Genomic DNA, 16794 nt, shown 5'->3' with positions numbered 1-16794 from the left:
AATAATACATACTCTTGGGGTTGTAGAAAGATTTCTCCCATTTGGAAAGACATTACATCAATCATTTATTATATTTGTGAGAGTGTTGGAAGAGTCATAGGATCGATCATAATAGCATATTAGGCTTTTGGGTGACCCATGAATCTCTAATTTTTTTCCAACTTATAATATGTTAAGGATCTCATTATAAACAGTATCTGGAATCTCTATTTTTTGCAAGATACCTTTCATCCTTTCTTGGTTGGTAAAATAGTAGGTATTCATTTGGCCCTTGAGTTCGATAATGACAGCTGGATTTGGAGCTCTCATCCTCAAGGGCTTGTGACTTGTAAGAGTATTTATAGATACTTAAAGAGACTAATAAGTTGATCAAGAGAGGGGTTGGGATGGCTTGAAGGTTGCTCGGAGACTTTTTTGTCTATCTCCTTATGGCTTTTAAGCATCGTACATCGATCGTTATGTCGATCAATATAGTATTTGCAGCATTGGTATAGACTCAACAAAGCACATCTTATTCTCCTATAGCTTTGGTAGATCTTATTGAGACTTTCTTCAATCGAAACTGGACTTTAGATTCTCTCGTATGAGTGATTGGTTGAATGATGATTGGGCCACGGAAGAGAAATAACTTGGGAAGATCATCAGTATCTACTTTTCATTGTATCAACTATTATTATTATTATTATTTTAGTAGTGTTTCTCGTAAAGATTCATTCTAATGTCTCGATTATTTAATTGAATACAGTATTTATTTAAAAAAAAAGAAAGAAGAAAATGAGATCTTCCCAAAAAAAAAAAAAACAAAGAATATCAAACATTCTTTTAAAATATATTTATAATATTGATGAATCTAAGGATATGAGTACCTCATCTTGTCTTCACTTTCTATTTATACCTAAAAAAAAAGATGATCTAAAAATTGTCTAATGCTGGTCAAGAAGAGACAGTTATCAGTTTATATACAAATAACAGGAACAAACACAACGTCCATCAAATTGGGAGGTCATTTCTATTAGCAACCAAACAGGCAAAAACAATAATAAACTTGAAATCAGCTGAATTATCTATAAGGAGGCAACGTAAATCATTTAAATTTACTTCAAAGTCCTCACGGAATGGAGGCACGGCGTGGCGTATGCCGTCATCTACAACTTGCAGTACAACAAGATTACAGTGCCAACTTATTGAGGATATAGCGTGAGTCCTGTAATGACTCTTATCCGTAGGAAGTTCTGGAATAAATTACGTGACGATCACAAAGGTCGACAAAAATATGCAGTAATTTTCCATAAAAGTGTATGGTCCAATCTTACTCTGCTCGAGATTGACCAGCCCGAGAGGAAAGGATGATGCCAACGATGAGACCGTAGAGGGCAAGAGCTTCCGCAAAGATGAGAATAAGGATCATTCCCACAAAGAGCTTTGGCTGCTGAGCATTGGCCCTACGACAGATGTAAATGGCAAAATAAGTCGAGTTTATATATCAGGAGACTAGATTAATTAACTAAAAGATGAGTCGGGCACGATCATTAAAGGGTGAACTTTCAAATACTTCACATAAGAAATACACAGCTGAAGACATGAGAATAAAGCAGACAGAAACCCCTTGGCTTTTACCGTATAGGCATAGAAATAAATAAGCCTAAATTACACATAAAATGATTTTTTTCCCCCTTTACAACAACCAAAGGCCAACAATGAACAACGGCTGAATTATAGGAAAAAAGTGCAAACAAAATAAGCATAAATCTACAAACATAGAAATACCAGGTACATCAAGAATAATAACCATGATTCACAAAGGAGCTGGAGGATCCATTAATTGTACCAACATCCAAGTTCATTGACAACGCAAATGTTTGTCAGACAGAGGGTTAATAGCATCAAACATAAGAAAGAAGCTTTGGAAATTTATCCCACCTTGTGACAGGGACAGTGCCCATGTACCAAGTCGGCTCCCCTAATCTCAAACCTGGCATTGACCCACCACATACAGAGACCTTTATGTTGTTTCTACTTCATAACTCGTAAGTCATCACTACATCCATGTCCATGAGGGTAGAACTTAACTGTGTTCAAAACATGCCATCATAATATTGGATTTCATCTCAACCTAGAAGCTTTGTGATTATTAGGTAGCTGTCACAAAATTTAGACATATAAACTGATGCCTGCAAGGTCAATCCCATGACCATAACAATAAAGCTGTAATATTTGAGATTGAAATACTTAAAGGACCATGCAAACTCATCTTCAAAGTTGAATAATAGCTTTTGGCATATAAATACACGACCAAACAAAAATTGAAAAATAATGTCAAAAAAATATGCATCAAAAGCATATAAGCATTGATAGAAGATAAAAATGTCAAAATGATTAAAAGTTTTTTTGAATTATGCAACAATAGATGTCCCACCCAATTCATTGCCTCAATTATTAAAAGACTGAAATAAGTACAACAAATGTTGTTTAAAATTATGCTTTGACATTTCTAATCAAGTCAAAATATTGTCCAGAATGATCTATAAATTTACATAAATTTAGTGCTTTTGACACTGGGACAACTCCTCGACCAGGTGTCTAAAAATCATGTATGCTATTGACACGGAAGTTACATCTCACCTTATGGTCTTTAAAGATATTCTATTCTCAGCTAAACAGTAAACCATATACCATATACATTCATCCTAAACAAACATCTGAGTCACAAGTTCTTGGTGTTCCTTCACTATCCTGATCCAGCTCAATCAGCAGACTACTAAATCAACAACTCTACTTTTCTTAGAGAAATAATGAGTTCACTATGACAGAGGGGTAAAATGACAAATACCCTTATTTGTCCGGAAACTGTTTCAAGAACTTTCCCACAAACAAAAGACTTTCAGTTGGCACTAAAAATACAGATTCACAGGTTTGAATGAAAGTCATTCAACAGCCTACAGATATTTCTGTTGAGTTCTACCAATGTTGTGAGATCAACATATAAAAGCATTAACATTCTGACACTTTGCCAACGACACCTTATCTTCTTTGCAAGGAAACTGTCTCTAGCTTTTGGTGGGGCTCTCAATCAAACCATTAGCTCTAATAAGAAAATTCCAGAAACCTTCCAGTTCTAACCATTTAGTTTAATAACTTAAAAAGATCCATATGTGAAAATCAATTATCATTTTATGATAAAATATTAAAAGATCAGACAAGTGTTTGAGTTTCAAACAACGTATTTGGATCAACTTTGAAAAACTCCCATTGAGTTCAGAATTTAAACTCTTTCAAAGGGCACAAAGTTGAAACTAAATTTTAATTGAAACACAAAAATTAAGACAACAACTTTAGGCTGAAGTGGGGAACTTCATGATAAGAGATGCTCCTATACACTTTGCGTCACAGCTCAGACTTGATGGGCTAAATGGTCTATCAACTTTGTTTGGTCCAAACAACTGATCAAAATGCTTAGGCTGAAATTGATAGTAATACACTCATTAGACCCTTATGAGTCAACCTTAGTCTTGCCTACTTCTGATGTGAAATTAATTGGTGAAGTGTTACAATTTTCCAACTCAAGGGCTTGACATCATCGTCAAGGTTTAGCATAACTCATATCAAACCCTAGCATAATGCATGTGAGGCGTAACCCAGTAATAACTCTACATCGTGACGGATCATTTGATTCCAACCACATATAGCTCTTTCCTACTCAAACCCTCTTACCATACCCAAATACTAGATTGGCTCGGCTCTGATATCAAATTTTACGATCCAGACCTGATGGGCTAACTGATCTATCAACTTCATTTGATCCAAATTACTATCCAAAATGCTTAAGCTAAAGTTAATAGTAATACACTCATCAGACCCTTATAAGTCAATATTAATCTTGCCCACTTCTGATGTGAGACTAATCGAGGTATTATACTTTAAACAGAAAACACAATATTCAATATCAGTAGATCTTTATAAATAAACACATATTTTTTTTCAATATATTGTTTCACTTTTTCCTTTGAGTTAGCAATACAGCATTTTACCTGTTCATAAAATTTTCTTATATTTCCCCTAACTATATTTTGTACCAAACTACCATAATTCAACTCCATAAAGTTGAAACTACCAAAACTATGTTATGCCAGTAACAAAACCAAACAGCCCATTGAACCTTGACAATTGATCATCATGTATTTCCTTGTCAAACAACAGGTCCTGACATATGGCTGTTTGTTCTTTTTCTTTCTTATTCTTCGTTTTTCATTTTTTTTATTAATATGCTTTAATATAAACTTCTTGTGAACGCCACATTGCAATTTCAACCAACAAATTCAAGGAGCACTTCGGGTATCTCTTGATTAACGATGTGCATTCTTGATCAAGCTAACGACGGCAATATATCTTCACGTATTTGAGAAATAAATAATCAAGATGCAATAGTAACACACAGAAATAGCGAATAAAGTTTGCTAATCGAACCAGAAAAAGTCTATGCAGATCATTCTCAGATCTAGAGATGCCGAATAGACAATGAAAGAACTACCTAACTCCAGCATCGCCCACGATGCCAATCGCCATCCCAGCCGAAAGTCCTGCAAGGCCACAGGCCAGCCCGGAAGAGAGATGCGCATACCCATCGAATAGGTAGTACGACTTGGCCTTGGGGTTGATCCCGGTGCTAATGATCACCGCAATAATGAGACCGTAGATCCCGAGCACTCCAGCCATGACGACAGGCACGATCGACTTCATCACGAGCTCCGGCCGCATCACGCCCATGGATGCCACCCCGACGCCGCTCTTTGCCGTCCCGTACGCCGCCCCCATGCCTGCGAAGAGCAATAAACCAACCAAATTTAGATCGAAAGAAGCACGACGACGGAATCAAAACATAGAAAGCGCGGAGGAACTGCGAGAAACTACAGGAGAAGACAAGGGCCGCGGCGGCTCCGAGGAATCCGAAGAAGGGGGCGGTTTCGTCGCCGCTGAAGGTCGACATCGTTTCCGGGGAATTGGGGGATTTGAGGAACCCTAGTTTCTCGAGAGGAGGAGATGAAGAAGAAGAAAGAGCGGATGGCTTCTGGTGATCGGAAACGCTATTATTTTTGGGTCAGGAATCGGAGGACAAACAAAGAGAAACCCTTCTAATTTCCTAATATTACAACTATACCCGAAGAAATACAATCTCTCTATGGGTGTGTTAGTCATTTCATTTTACTAATTACACTCTTCTTCTGTCTTCGGACACGTGGGCACGTGAAACGCGTGTCACGGTGATGAACGGCATCTGATGGGAAGACCAGTTCCGCAGTGGTGTACTACTCGTTCGGATCTGGATCGTCTCCAGTCATGACTCCATTAGAACCGTAAAATTCCATAACGGTTTCGACGTTTGCAGCCATCAATTTGATTGTGGTCAATCAGACGGCCAGTGGACCAACTCATGACATGTTGCATCGGGAAGCAAACAGTAGCGGATCGGATGCTCGTGGATTTTATCCTAACCCGAATATGACTAGCTATCAAGTAACCAAATCCAAATTTTAAATTGAAGCATACCCGAATCCGACTTAAGTGGATCAGGTAGATGTTTGTTTTAATGTTTCCTCTTGCATTATTTCTTATGTAAATTGAAGTTACTTAATGGAAAGAGATTGGCTTCTCTTCATATATTTTTGCTTCATTATATGCTAGTGGGTAAGTAGAAAGGAACAACAAAATCTTTGATGAAATGAACAGATTGATCATATAAGAGCAATTTATATGAAATTTCGGTTCAATATTATCTTTGAATAATTTTAGAGCACCACACTGTAATTTTCATTAAAGCACACAGAGAGAGGACACCCCAATTTTGGTCAAAATATTCAGTCAAATCTGCAATTATACTCCATTTAAGGTGCTTATTTCTGTGGTTGATGACCTATATGGCAACTTAGATATGCCTTGTTTCCAGGAGAAAAATATATTAAAGGATTAATGAATAATGACATATAAAAAAGGACTAGTGGAGTATGTGCAGGGATTTAAAATTTTGGCAAGACTGAAGGATATTACCACACAATGGTTTAGTTTGGAATACAGCAGATTGCAGACATCAATGACAGAGAGGAGGTGAAGAATACAAAAATGTTACAGATAATGTACATGAAAAAACAATCAAGACATTCTTGCATGCCTTGGAATCCCAACTAATGTACAGCTCACTTTCAAAAGAACAGCCAGATCATTCCAGATCAGCTTCTGCTTCAGAATGTGTGTGGTACTTGGATGTTTCTCCTTCATACTGAGCTTCACAGGGATCACGGCTATTAGACTTCCATCAACAATTCATTGTGTTTTCCATGAAATAAATGGCAGTGGGGGAGACAAGAGTAATATCTTAAAGGGACTTCTTGGGCATCAGAGATATTCATCTTGTTTGGTGGATGGTAACTGCTTAGCTCCTCTCTCGAGTGCATCTCTCCACCGGCGATATCGTATCCCAAGCTTGTCATATGAGACTGGTAAGTTCCACACATTGTCCCCGTTGAGCATCCGTTCCTGTTGGCCAATCACGAGCCGCAGGTCCTCATTTAACACCTGGTTTAAGAAGAATGTAAAGGATTGTAGGAGCTTTTGCTGCATAAATGCACCTCAATGGATCATCTTAAATATACAACTGTCTCTTGCTTGGAAGAGAGGTGCATTGTGGTGCATCTATTCATGTTCTTCCATATCAGCCCTAAAGAAGAAGAAACAAAAGACCTCCCTTTCTTCCTTTGACTATGATTTTACAAAGTAGATAAATGCCCTATCTAAGCAATAAGTGTTTTCATGTCTGCTGCTAATATGATATCTTTTTCAAATTTTCTATTTTGTAATCATAAATGAAATGATAGGTTTGAGAAGGTTATGATCTCATAGTGTCTTTGTCTCTTACATTTGTTATAGGATGGATTAGGTTTTCAATGCAAACAATTTTATTGGTATCATCTAGCAATGGTGTGCATGGATTCACAACTAAATTATGGGAGGAAAACTGATGCTGCTGAAAAAACAATTAACACTTCATGAAGATGATCAAATGGAAACATTTTATTATGTTCTTCACATAATATCTTCCATTTTGCATATAGCTTTTCATGTCTTAGTAATTCTATCGTAGGTATTTTGCATTCTGCAATTAAAAGCAATGTATCTCAGATGTTTCGATTGCTGGAAATTTAATTGGAGTAAGGCATATTTTGGGTTGTAAGACTCACCTTCTCAGCAAAGTGTCTCCACAAGAGGTGCATAAAGGGGATGTTCTTCAAAAATGGGGCAAAATCCAGTGACATTCTGTACAGCAACCTTGTTTTCTGTCTAGAGGATGGCAAACATACATGAAGTTGATGTAAATGTGTGGAACATTGTCTAGTAGTCTTTCCCTTCAGTTTTCCAGGCTTTGAAATTCCGATTGTCGAGAAGACAATGCAAGGAGGCCGAAATTCCATGTCGATAGGATAAGGATCCCAGTACCCTTGCATGCCCGATGCCGGTGTGAGGAACTTCACCAAGCTGTACATTTTCAGATGATATTTTAGTCCAGGATTAGTGAACTGAAAAAGATGGAATAGTTCTTTATGTTTGAAGGAGTTCTGGTTTACATGAAGTATAAGCTCAAGTTTCCTTGGACATAATTGCATGGCCATGGAGGACATTAAAGCATTATGATTGATGAAATTGTGCACATCTTACACCTAAATACTAACCCAACTAGGCAGAAATCCTCTCCCCTCAAGATTACAAGGAAAAAATGGATTGTAACAAAATTTGTGAAAATCACCAGCATAAATTATGTTCAGCGCATCACTTTGCAATGGTAAAAGGATCAAGTTCATTGACTCACAACAGCATAGGATCATCTTTCTGACAGTGACATATTCTTCTATTTTTAATTATTCTTTGCACAAAGGAAGTGATTCTTTTTGGCATCTCGATTTGGTTGATGCAACCACAAAACTACTCCAGTATCATTCTTATTGATTCTATTGGCTTCTGGGTTCAATTTAAATCGCAAAAGATACCTTGGAACACTCCATCCCTTGGCAAATGTTGAGGTGTGAGTAAATGGAGCATGAGCAAGGTCAAGGAGGTTATCCAAAAGAAGCCCATGCTCAATGGGCAGCTCCATCACAATCTGTACAGATGAAACAAGATTAGAACCAAGCACATTGTAAACTATTAGGAAAGTACAGTATTCAGAAGTTGCAGCACATTTTCCAGAGAAATAATGCACCATATCATCAAACTCAAATCTATACCTCTGCATGAACTTTAAAGCCTGGGGGAGGTTTCAAAGAAGGAATAGTAGCCATAGGAGGTGCTTCACCTGGCCAAATCCAAACCATTCCTTCTTGCTCGAAACATGGCAATGATCGAATCCGCACATTAAGCAGTTTGGTGGATGGCATTTTTTCACATTTCCCATCAGTTGAATATTCCCAACCTGAAATTTAATGAACCATGAACCATGCGAAAACCTTAATTCTTGCTTGAGCAGATGAGAATGTATACTACAAAAGAATACATCCAGTGTGTATTTCATGAAAGAAAACCAGAAAATTTTGCTTATTCTATGGTTCATGCAACAACATTAAAACATCCAGAATAAAAAAAATTAATGTCTTACATTATTTTGGAATCAATATATTATTAATATGTTCAGATTGAGAATATAATGGAATGGTGTCTACAGTTACAATAAGAATGCCGACTGTATCAAGAGTTGAAAACCAAAATTCTTTATATGAACTTCAAAACATTAAATTTTATGTGCATATTTTCAACTTTAAGGCTCCCACTGATGGTACAAGCAAATTCTGATCCAATGAAATATGTATGTTTTTCTCTAACTTACCATGGTAAGGGCACTGAATACGGCCTTCAGTCACTGATCCTAGATGAAGAGGACAGGCTCTGTGAGCACAGGTGTTCTGAACGCAGCCTGGTTGACCATCTTTTCCTCTGAATATGACCCATGGCTCCTCGAAAATATCTATTGGTATCTGAAAAAGCATTTAAGTCTTAATGCAGAGAACAGAAGCAGAACCAGAGCCAAGGTTATCTCTCTTAATATAGAATAAGGGCTTACTTACCATGGTATCATCTTTTAGATCACATGAGAATGCCACTGGATACCAAAAGTTTTTCAAGTTAGGGTGGTATGATTTGACAGGACCAGAGACATTTAGCCCTCTTCTGGGCAACTTATTTTGTGAGGTTTCTATGGATGATGAAGAAATGCTTGGAGATTGTGCCTCAGAATTAAATTGATCTGATCTCCTGTCATCTAATAGTCTTTCATTCACCAACTTTTCCATGTATGCTAACTTGTCCAATGCTGCACCTACCCTTGCTTCTGATATATGAACCTGATACATTTATGCAAGTAGTTATCATGATGATCAAGATTTATCCAAGCAGAAACTAGTCAGGATGCAATTAGAAACACTCCCATACCTCCCTGTGGGCCTGTGCAAGGTCTTCCTGCAACTCTGCAAGTTCCTTCTTCATGGTGCCAACTGACTTGAACTCACGAGCTAAAGGGTTAAGGACATCGACCACCTGCTTAACCAGAAATAAAGCAATCGGAATAAATCTGGTATGCATTACTTCATGTTAGATATATTTTCCAGGTTCTTAGCCAAGGAGATAGTAGCTCAGAATATATGAATGCTTTAGCTACAATGCCAAAGGCCTTTTTCGATTCTTAACAGGCATTACCAGAATGTTTTGTATTATTTGTTGGCAATCTGATAGAAGCTCAGATTACAATCTTGAAAATGGCAATTTCAAACATGAGCAAAGCAGGAAGCTATTATTGACTTAAAAGGATGTGTATTTGCAATGTCATCCAGGAGATAAGCTTTAGCAGCATGACCTACATGTCATCCAGGATACGAAGACCTTTTCGTGATTAGATTAGTATAGTGCTAGCATGACTCTAAATGTGTATATCATGGAAAGTTCAAGAAACATGGATCATAAGCACCTTCTCATGAAGAAGCATAATGCTTAGCAAGTCTTGACGAGCCCTCCAGTCACAATATTGAATATCAAACATGGCTACTTCCAGAGCTTGGTTCATATCCAAGAGTTTCCCCTTAAAATGTGGCACTCTAGGCCTAGGATCTTCCACATCAAAAATGGCTTCCCAAGTGCTCCTCTTCTCCAAGCTACCTCTCTCTTCTTCTCCAAACACAGCAAAAACCTTTATTCCGTTTCTGCCACCATTACCCTTCACAAGTTCAACACAGCAAAAACAAAAAAGAGTAGTTCAGGTGAATGCATGTGTTCTTTCAACTCATTTGATTCAACAATATATCAAAATTAGGAAAAACAGTAGAAAACCTAAGCCTATTAAAATAACTATTCACAGCTAATCTGAAACAGATATTCCAAGTAGAGAAACCATTAAGGTACCATAAATGAACAGTTGTTTAGGATGCTGGTTTTGACATGTAAAATACATCTCCTTGGATGAAGATGCTTTTTAGCTAAACATTTCGAAGATAAAATACAATTTAGTATAGATATTGCCAAAAAAAAAACCTTCAAAATATTTAAGAAAATGTTGACTTCAGCATGCTGGATCACTAGTTCATTGTGTAGGTCAGTTTTGTCTCAATAGGAAAAAAATGGATTCTTCATGCTATATTAGAATACCATGATTTACAATCTAAATGTCACAGTCCTGAAATGTGCTGGTTAGTCAAACGTCTGGTGACATGACAACTGAAACTTTTAGACAGGTTCAAGACTTCAGTGAAAATGCAACTATAATAGCATGGCATAAAAGCATGAGGAGATGTATGCTTTCTAACAACAAAACTACCTTTTCACCATTACTTACAATTGAGGAGAAGAACTATGTCTATGTCCTTTTCTACAAAATGCATTTCTTTTTGAGGAAATCCTTTCTACAAGATTAACAAAAGGATTCAGAAAATGATGATCTCAGTTGGTCTTCAAATCATGCTCTGACACCATCATGTCTGCAAAAAATTTGACTCCCTAGTTTGTCAAAACCCACAAATTTATGATCGAAGCCAAGCGATCTTCTCCGATCACACAGCACACTGTGGAGGCGAAGATTATACGATGTTCACCAAGATGCAATCTTGGCAAATGGATGCCGAAGCTTCGACAAACAAACATGAACAAGCGGATGAATCCTCTCGAGACGGAGAGCTACCTTCTTGGAGAAGGACGTCAGCGGGCGCCGAAGCGAAACGGGGAGGAGAGACAACGCTGCTGCGGCCGTCGCCATGGCCGGCAAGGGGCGGAAACAAGACCGGACCTGGTGCCCCTCGTTTGGATGCCCGATTTGGGGAATCGGGTTGGCGAGCGGCGGGCGCTGATAAGAGCCCGAGCGCGCCGCACGAAATCTGGGTCGGCCGCCCACGAGTCGACACGTGGACTTACGACCGACGTATTGGCCGCCAAGGTGGACGCGGCAGCCTCCACAAGCTCCCGCGGGGCCCACTGACCGAGAAGCTACTAAAATCTTGCCACGTCATCCCATATCTTGGCTTATAGATTTTTCCTTCCTATTTTTCATGGTGCACGCAGGCACTGTACCCAAATGGTACCCAGTGGGACCCAAAGGGTCCGAATGCCTCGATCATTTCCCTTATCGTGAGTTTTTGGATGAAATCCTTTTCTATCATATATTAAAGTCTATCCGATGTGTTTAAACCGATCCAAATGTTTCTGCCTTTGTAGTTTAAATTATCAAGATTTTAGTCACGAAAACCATCTCTTTTATCTATAAATATCATCCTTATAATATATATATATAATTTTGTCTCATGCCAACTCATTTGTTACATAAGCTAACATATAAGTATGGTTCCAAATCAACCAACTCTCGTAGTGCTTTCGGATGTATCCTGCATCAATGACGGATAATAATTATCATACCCTATCAAAATTAGAAAATAATCAGACAATTCATCTAATCTTTTCTCACGTCATTCAATAAGAAAACTTAGAGATCAAATATAAAAAGGAATTAATCAGCTCATGTTAAAAGTGAGACTCTTTACACACTAAATCAGTCATACGGCTTATCCTACTGTCTTTTTCCTTTCGTTGACTTAAGCATCGAAAGGATTACATTGGACAATCCACGACGCCGACCTATCATGCACAGGATCATACACTAGGATAATCCAATCTCGAGAAGAAACCTTGCAACCAGGAAGATCCTGATCCGCCTACTCGATCAATCCTCGACAATAGATGACTTTCGACTGAACAGTGTATGTGATTTTCTCTCACCAAAAATTTCATATAAAATAGAAAGAAATATCTCAATAAGCTTATACGTTTAATTCACTGTATCGATCGAGGATACTCATGACACCACCCGGAGGTACATCTATTTGGCACATAAATGTTTGTGTGTGTTCTTGTCTAACTGTGATGGGGAGGTAAATCCGTTTCACCATATAATCATTTGTCTTATATGGACTTGTTTTGTTTACATATAATCTTTCTTCAGCATTCATAACAGCATCATAGAATATGTACAAACAAAGACCATACCTAACTTAATTTGACTGAACTCAGTTTATTCGAACACAAAGTTTGATTCAATGTCTTGTTACATAATGTTTATATTGTGATGTATGAAAGCAGTCATATTAAGTACAAGGTTAGCTTGTCATGGGCGAGGATTGTATGACATGATTGGCCAAAAGGGCATTCTTTAATGCCCTTTTTTTTATAGAAAATATCATAAAATAAATGAAACATGAACATATCTAATCACCTTTCTATTACATATCTATAAAGAAAGATCCTCTTGTAATTTTTTTTTTCTTAGATCGGACAAAGCCACACATGTAAAATAAGGATTCCATCATGCAAAAGACACGTAGATGGACGCAGAATCGAGTGAGCATGACTAAGATCAAACGTGGCGATTTGTCTGCCTTCCAATATAGTCTTTAAGAGTGGTGGCATGTGATTTGATGACTCCACTAGTTTTGGCTATTGAATAGGAAGAGGAGTCCGACATAATTCTATGGGTGAGTGACGTGCAATAATTCGTCAGTGATATATATAGAATAATATATTCCTTGGTGGTACAAAAGCATGCTTTTAACTAAAATTAATGTAATTGGTGTCTCGTACAACCTCCATATGCAATCCGACATCAACTCGAATGTTACAAGAAGTTAGGTTTCGAGGAATCCGATATTATATTTCGTGTTTGGCTTCAATTTTGGATGCTCATAAAATTATATATATATATATATATATATATATATATATATATATATTAGTTCCCCAATCCGAATTGTTCGCGCCACTCGTCCAATCGCCACCGGCGCAGCAAGGAAGCAATCGTAGCCGCCTAGTAGCGTAACTTCTGTTCCGTACCCGTTTCTGGGCCCCGCGCAGGACCAACTTGTGGGGTACCAAAAAATATTCAATCATGAGGAAGGTAGGGAAGCGGGCACCAAGAATAGACTAGCCTTCCCCCGAGTCCAGAGACGACTGTGGTTGTTGCTGGTAAAGCTGAAGGCTTTCGAGCTTGGCGAGGAAGGAAGGTAGCTGAGGATGGAGAAGTACGAGGTGGTGCGCGACATCGGATCTGGTAACTTTGGTGTGGCCAAGCTGATGCGCCACAAGGACACCAAGGAGCTCGTCGCCATGAAGCACATCGAGCGAGGTCAACGGGTGAGCTCCATTGCTCGTTCGCTCGATCGATCGGATTGGTTTGGTTTCGTTTGGTTTTCTTTCGCGTCTCCTTCTTTTTCTGATTCGTGGTTTTTGGGGAAGTAGATAGATGAGAACGTGGCGAGGGAGATCATCAACCACCGGTCGCTTCGTCATCCCAACATCATCCGCTTCAAGGAGGTCTGGGGATTCCCTCGAATCGAAGAGCCCCCTCCCCCCACTCTTGTCCTCGCTTTTCTTTTTGATTGGCATCGGAATTCTCTCTTCAGGTTGTGTTGACGCCGACGCATCTGGCGATCGTGATGGAGTACGCCGCAGGCGGCGAGCTCTTCGAGCGGATCTGCGACGCCGGAAGATTCAGCGAAGACGAGGTTCCCTAATTTACCCTTCTCGATCGTCTTCTTCACAAATTAACTCGAGAATTAGTATCGATTTCCTCTTGCAGGCGAGATATTTCTTCCAGCAACTCATCTGCGGTGTCAGCTACTGCCATCTCAGGGTACAAAATTACCCTAAAATTTGCTTTTTTAACCCCAAAATCGAAGATTAATATGAACTTACAACTATATTCGATACGTAAAACAACCCTTCAGCAAATTTGCCACCGGGATCTGAAGCTGGAGAACACCCTGCTCGATGGCAGCCCGGCGCCGCGCCTCAAGATCTGCGATTTCGGCTACTCCAAGGTGTTCCCCTTCTCCCGATTATTAGCAGTTCAAAACATCAACACGTACCATTAGAATCTCTATCCGTTGTCGCAGTCGTCGCTGCTGCATTCGAGGCCGAAATCGACGGTGGGGACGCCCGCGTACATCGCCCCGGAGGTTCTCTCCCCCCGTGAGTACGACGGAAAGGTGACCCGCTCCTCCTCCCTCGTTTACTTGATCACTACCAGCATATGGTCTCCATCGATAGTGCCGATACTATGCAGTCAATGAGGACTGCGTCTTGGGGAGCGGGGAAGCACGGATCTGGACCCTTTAACAGAGGGGCCCCGCCTCAAGATTCGTGAATGGGCCGGAAAGGACCAGGCACGTGGCTTGGGGGCCACGTCTGGTGCCGTTGAGGTTGGGTGGGAAGAGGTGGGGGGGAACGATGTTGGTCCTCTTGTTGGAATCCTCCTCTTCGTTTATTGACGGGAATGAATCTGTCCCATCAATTACTGGATGGACATTGTCACATTGGATGGTCCTTGATGAAAACACCCGAATGTCAAAGGATACTTGGTCAAAATGATATTTTGACCTGTTAATTTGCAAGAAAAAGAAGCTACTCTGAAAGATAATTGCTTGAAATGTTTTATATGGACAAGGAAGAGAAATAATTAGCCTTTCGGATGGATTCTTTTGGCTCATTATAATGGTAGATAAATCAATATGGTCTTGGGGTACTTTGATCTCCTGTCCTACAAACTGAATGATACATACAGTGATGTAGACCGATCAAAGTAAATGGTGATCTTTGTGATAAACTTTACATCAAAGTACAAAAGAGTATGGTTGATTTTTATAGGCCTGTGTCTAGCTTGTGGATTTGTGTTCATGGAATGAATCAGTTGCAGTTGACTTGTTATTGTGAATGTTGTGTTATATGCCTATGCATCAATTCAAGAACAAGACAAATTGTTCTTCCATATTTCTTTTGATGACATTATCCTTTCATCTACTCCATGTTGTTCTTTCATCTCCAATTTCGCAGATGCTGTTGTTTGCAACACATCACACTTTCTTTTTCCCAATAAACAACGAGAGTGGTATCTCATTGTAGAATCTGTAGTGTCTTTTTCTTTCCTGACAACCTTCTCTTCCAAACGGAAGTGGCCTACTAGATGACTGCTATTGCATGGTGTAGTCTTTCCTAATGTATATTCCAGTTCACAGCAGTTTGCCTGTTGTGTTTTCAACTTAAGCAACATGTTACTTGTGCATCTAATTTTGTGCTAGAAAAATGTGTAGCAAGCAGATGTATGGTCATGTGGAGTAACTCTGTATGTCATGCTGGTGGGAGCCTACCCTTTTGAAGACCAAAACGATCCCAAGAACATCAGGAAGACCATCAGAGTAAGACTGCAAACTGATCTTTTTTCTTTAGAATTCTTTGATTTATCTTGACATAACCCAATAACCATTGTGATTGCAGAGAATAATGTCGGTGCAGTACAAGATACCAGACTATGTTCACATATCACAAGACTGCAGGCAACTCATCTCCCGCATCTTCGACGCCAATCCGATGAGGGTAATTCTTTGAAATGTTTTCCACGCTCTACTTGTAGAAGAATGGTATGACTGGATTGGCATGTAATGTAATGCGATGCAGAGGATCAAAATGAGGGAGATAAGAACCCACCCTTGGTTCCTGAAGAATCTCCCCAGGGAGCTCACAGAAGCAGCACAAGCAGTGTACTACAGGAGGGACAACAGCATTCCCCCCTTCTCCACCCAGAGCATCGATGAGATCAGGAAGATATTAACAGAAGCTAGGACACTTCCAAAGCCATCTCGGTCGATTTCAGGCTTTGGGTGGTCCGAGGCCGATTCTGAAGAAGAGGATAATAAGGAAGAGAACCAAGAGGTGGAAGAAGAAGAAGAGGATGACGAGTATGATAAGACAGTGAAGGCAGTCCATGCTAGTGGAGAGTTCCACATCAATTGACATGTAAGTATGGATCTCATTGATGTAAGATACAAACCATCTTGCCTACTCCTCTGCTGCTTGTGATGGATGACCCGTTTATTTTACAAGTATGTCTGTGTAGTAATTCAAGAATTTTATGGAGTTATTTTAAGATTTGAAGCCAAGTATTTCTTATGATATGTTTATTTTACTTTATATATGTATATATATATGTATATGTATATATATATATATATATGTATGTATATATATATATATGTATGTATATATATATATATGTATGTATATATATATATATATATATATATACATATATACATATGTATATATGTGTGTGTGTGTATATATAAACAGTTTACAGAGCAGCTTAAAAAGAATGATATCTCAGAGAATATGGAGATTATAAACTACATTAGAATTGCTAATAGTATAAATGCTGTGTATGGGTTATATTAGAAG

At 38.9% G+C, this 16794-nt stretch overlaps 3 protein-coding genes across 3 annotated transcripts; 1 reads left to right on the top strand and 2 right to left on the bottom strand.

The window, feature by feature from the left end:
• Positions 1-1040: 1040 nt before the first annotated feature.
• LOC103988168 (V-type proton ATPase subunit c1) lies at positions 1041-5087 on the bottom strand. The gene is made up of 3 exons (XM_009406711.3): positions 4909-5087; positions 4529-4814; positions 1041-1442 (listed from the first exon to the last, which is right to left on the bottom strand). Exons 1-3 carry the CDS (start codon positions 4982-4984, stop codon positions 1310-1312), a joined length of 495 nt encoding a protein of 164 aa, XP_009404986.1. The 5' UTR covers positions 4985-5087; the 3' UTR covers positions 1041-1309.
• Positions 5088-6002: 915 nt separating this feature from the next.
• Positions 6003-11359, bottom strand: LOC135641762 (chlorophyllide a oxygenase, chloroplastic-like). The gene is made up of 9 exons (XM_065157457.1): positions 11204-11359; positions 10001-10246; positions 9469-9573; positions 9105-9380; positions 8867-9014; positions 8271-8455; positions 8034-8146; positions 7230-7524; positions 6003-6567 (listed from the first exon to the last, which is right to left on the bottom strand). Exons 1-9 carry the CDS (start codon positions 11276-11278, stop codon positions 6388-6390), a joined length of 1623 nt encoding a protein of 540 aa, XP_065013529.1. The 5' UTR covers positions 11279-11359; the 3' UTR covers positions 6003-6387.
• Positions 11360-13365: 2006 nt separating this feature from the next.
• Positions 13366-16509, top strand: LOC103988165 (serine/threonine-protein kinase SAPK7). The gene is made up of 9 exons (XM_009406709.3): positions 13366-13698; positions 13804-13878; positions 13968-14069; positions 14144-14197; positions 14292-14384; positions 14460-14552; positions 15654-15758; positions 15838-15936; positions 16018-16509. The coding sequence occupies exons 1-9, from the start codon at positions 13579-13581 to the stop codon at positions 16351-16353; spliced, it is 1077 nt and encodes a 358-aa protein (XP_009404984.2). The 5' UTR covers positions 13366-13578; the 3' UTR covers positions 16354-16509.
• Positions 16510-16794: the final 285 nt, after the last annotated feature.

This window comes from Musa acuminata, chromosome BXJ3-6, assembly GCF_036884655.1.
Source record: "Musa acuminata AAA Group cultivar baxijiao chromosome BXJ3-6, Cavendish_Baxijiao_AAA, whole genome shotgun sequence".
Lineage (NCBI taxonomy): Eukaryota > Viridiplantae > Streptophyta > Magnoliopsida > Zingiberales > Musaceae > Musa > Musa acuminata.
This window is presented reverse-complemented; position numbering and strand designations above follow the sequence as displayed.

Excerpts from the sequence above, each read along its gene's own strand:
- LOC103988168 (XM_009406711.3), bottom strand. The coding sequence starts at position 4,984 with ATGTCGACCTTCAGCGGCGACGAAACCGCCCCCTTCTTCGGATTCCTC. Across the intron at positions 4,815-4,908 it reads CGCGGCCCTTGTCTTCTCCT|GCATGGGGGCGGCGTACGGG; the intron begins GTAGTTTCTCGC and ends TGCTCTTCGCAG. Across the intron at positions 1,443-4,528 it reads GTGGGCGATGCTGGAGTTAG|GGCCAATGCTCAGCAGCCAA; the intron begins GTAGTTCTTTCA and ends CATCTGTCGTAG.
- LOC135641762 (XM_065157457.1), bottom strand. The coding sequence starts at position 11,278 with ATGGCGACGGCCGCAGCAGCGTTGTCTCTCCTCCCCGTTTCGCTTCGG. Across the intron at positions 9,381-9,468 it reads TTGCACAGGCCCACAGGGAG|GTTCATATATCAGAAGCAAG; the intron begins GTATGGGAGTGT and ends TAAATGTATCAG. Across the intron at positions 7,525-8,033 it reads AAGGGATGGAGTGTTCCAAG|CTTGGTGAAGTTCCTCACAC; the intron begins GTATCTTTTGCG and ends GAAAATGTACAG.
- LOC103988165 (XM_009406709.3), top strand. The coding sequence starts at position 13,579 with ATGGAGAAGTACGAGGTGGTGCGCGACATCGGATCTGGTAACTTTGGT. Across the intron at positions 13,699-13,803 it reads ACATCGAGCGAGGTCAACGG|ATAGATGAGAACGTGGCGAG; the intron begins GTGAGCTCCATT and ends TTGGGGAAGTAG. Across the intron at positions 14,198-14,291 it reads TCAGCTACTGCCATCTCAGG|CAAATTTGCCACCGGGATCT; the intron begins GTACAAAATTAC and ends ACAACCCTTCAG.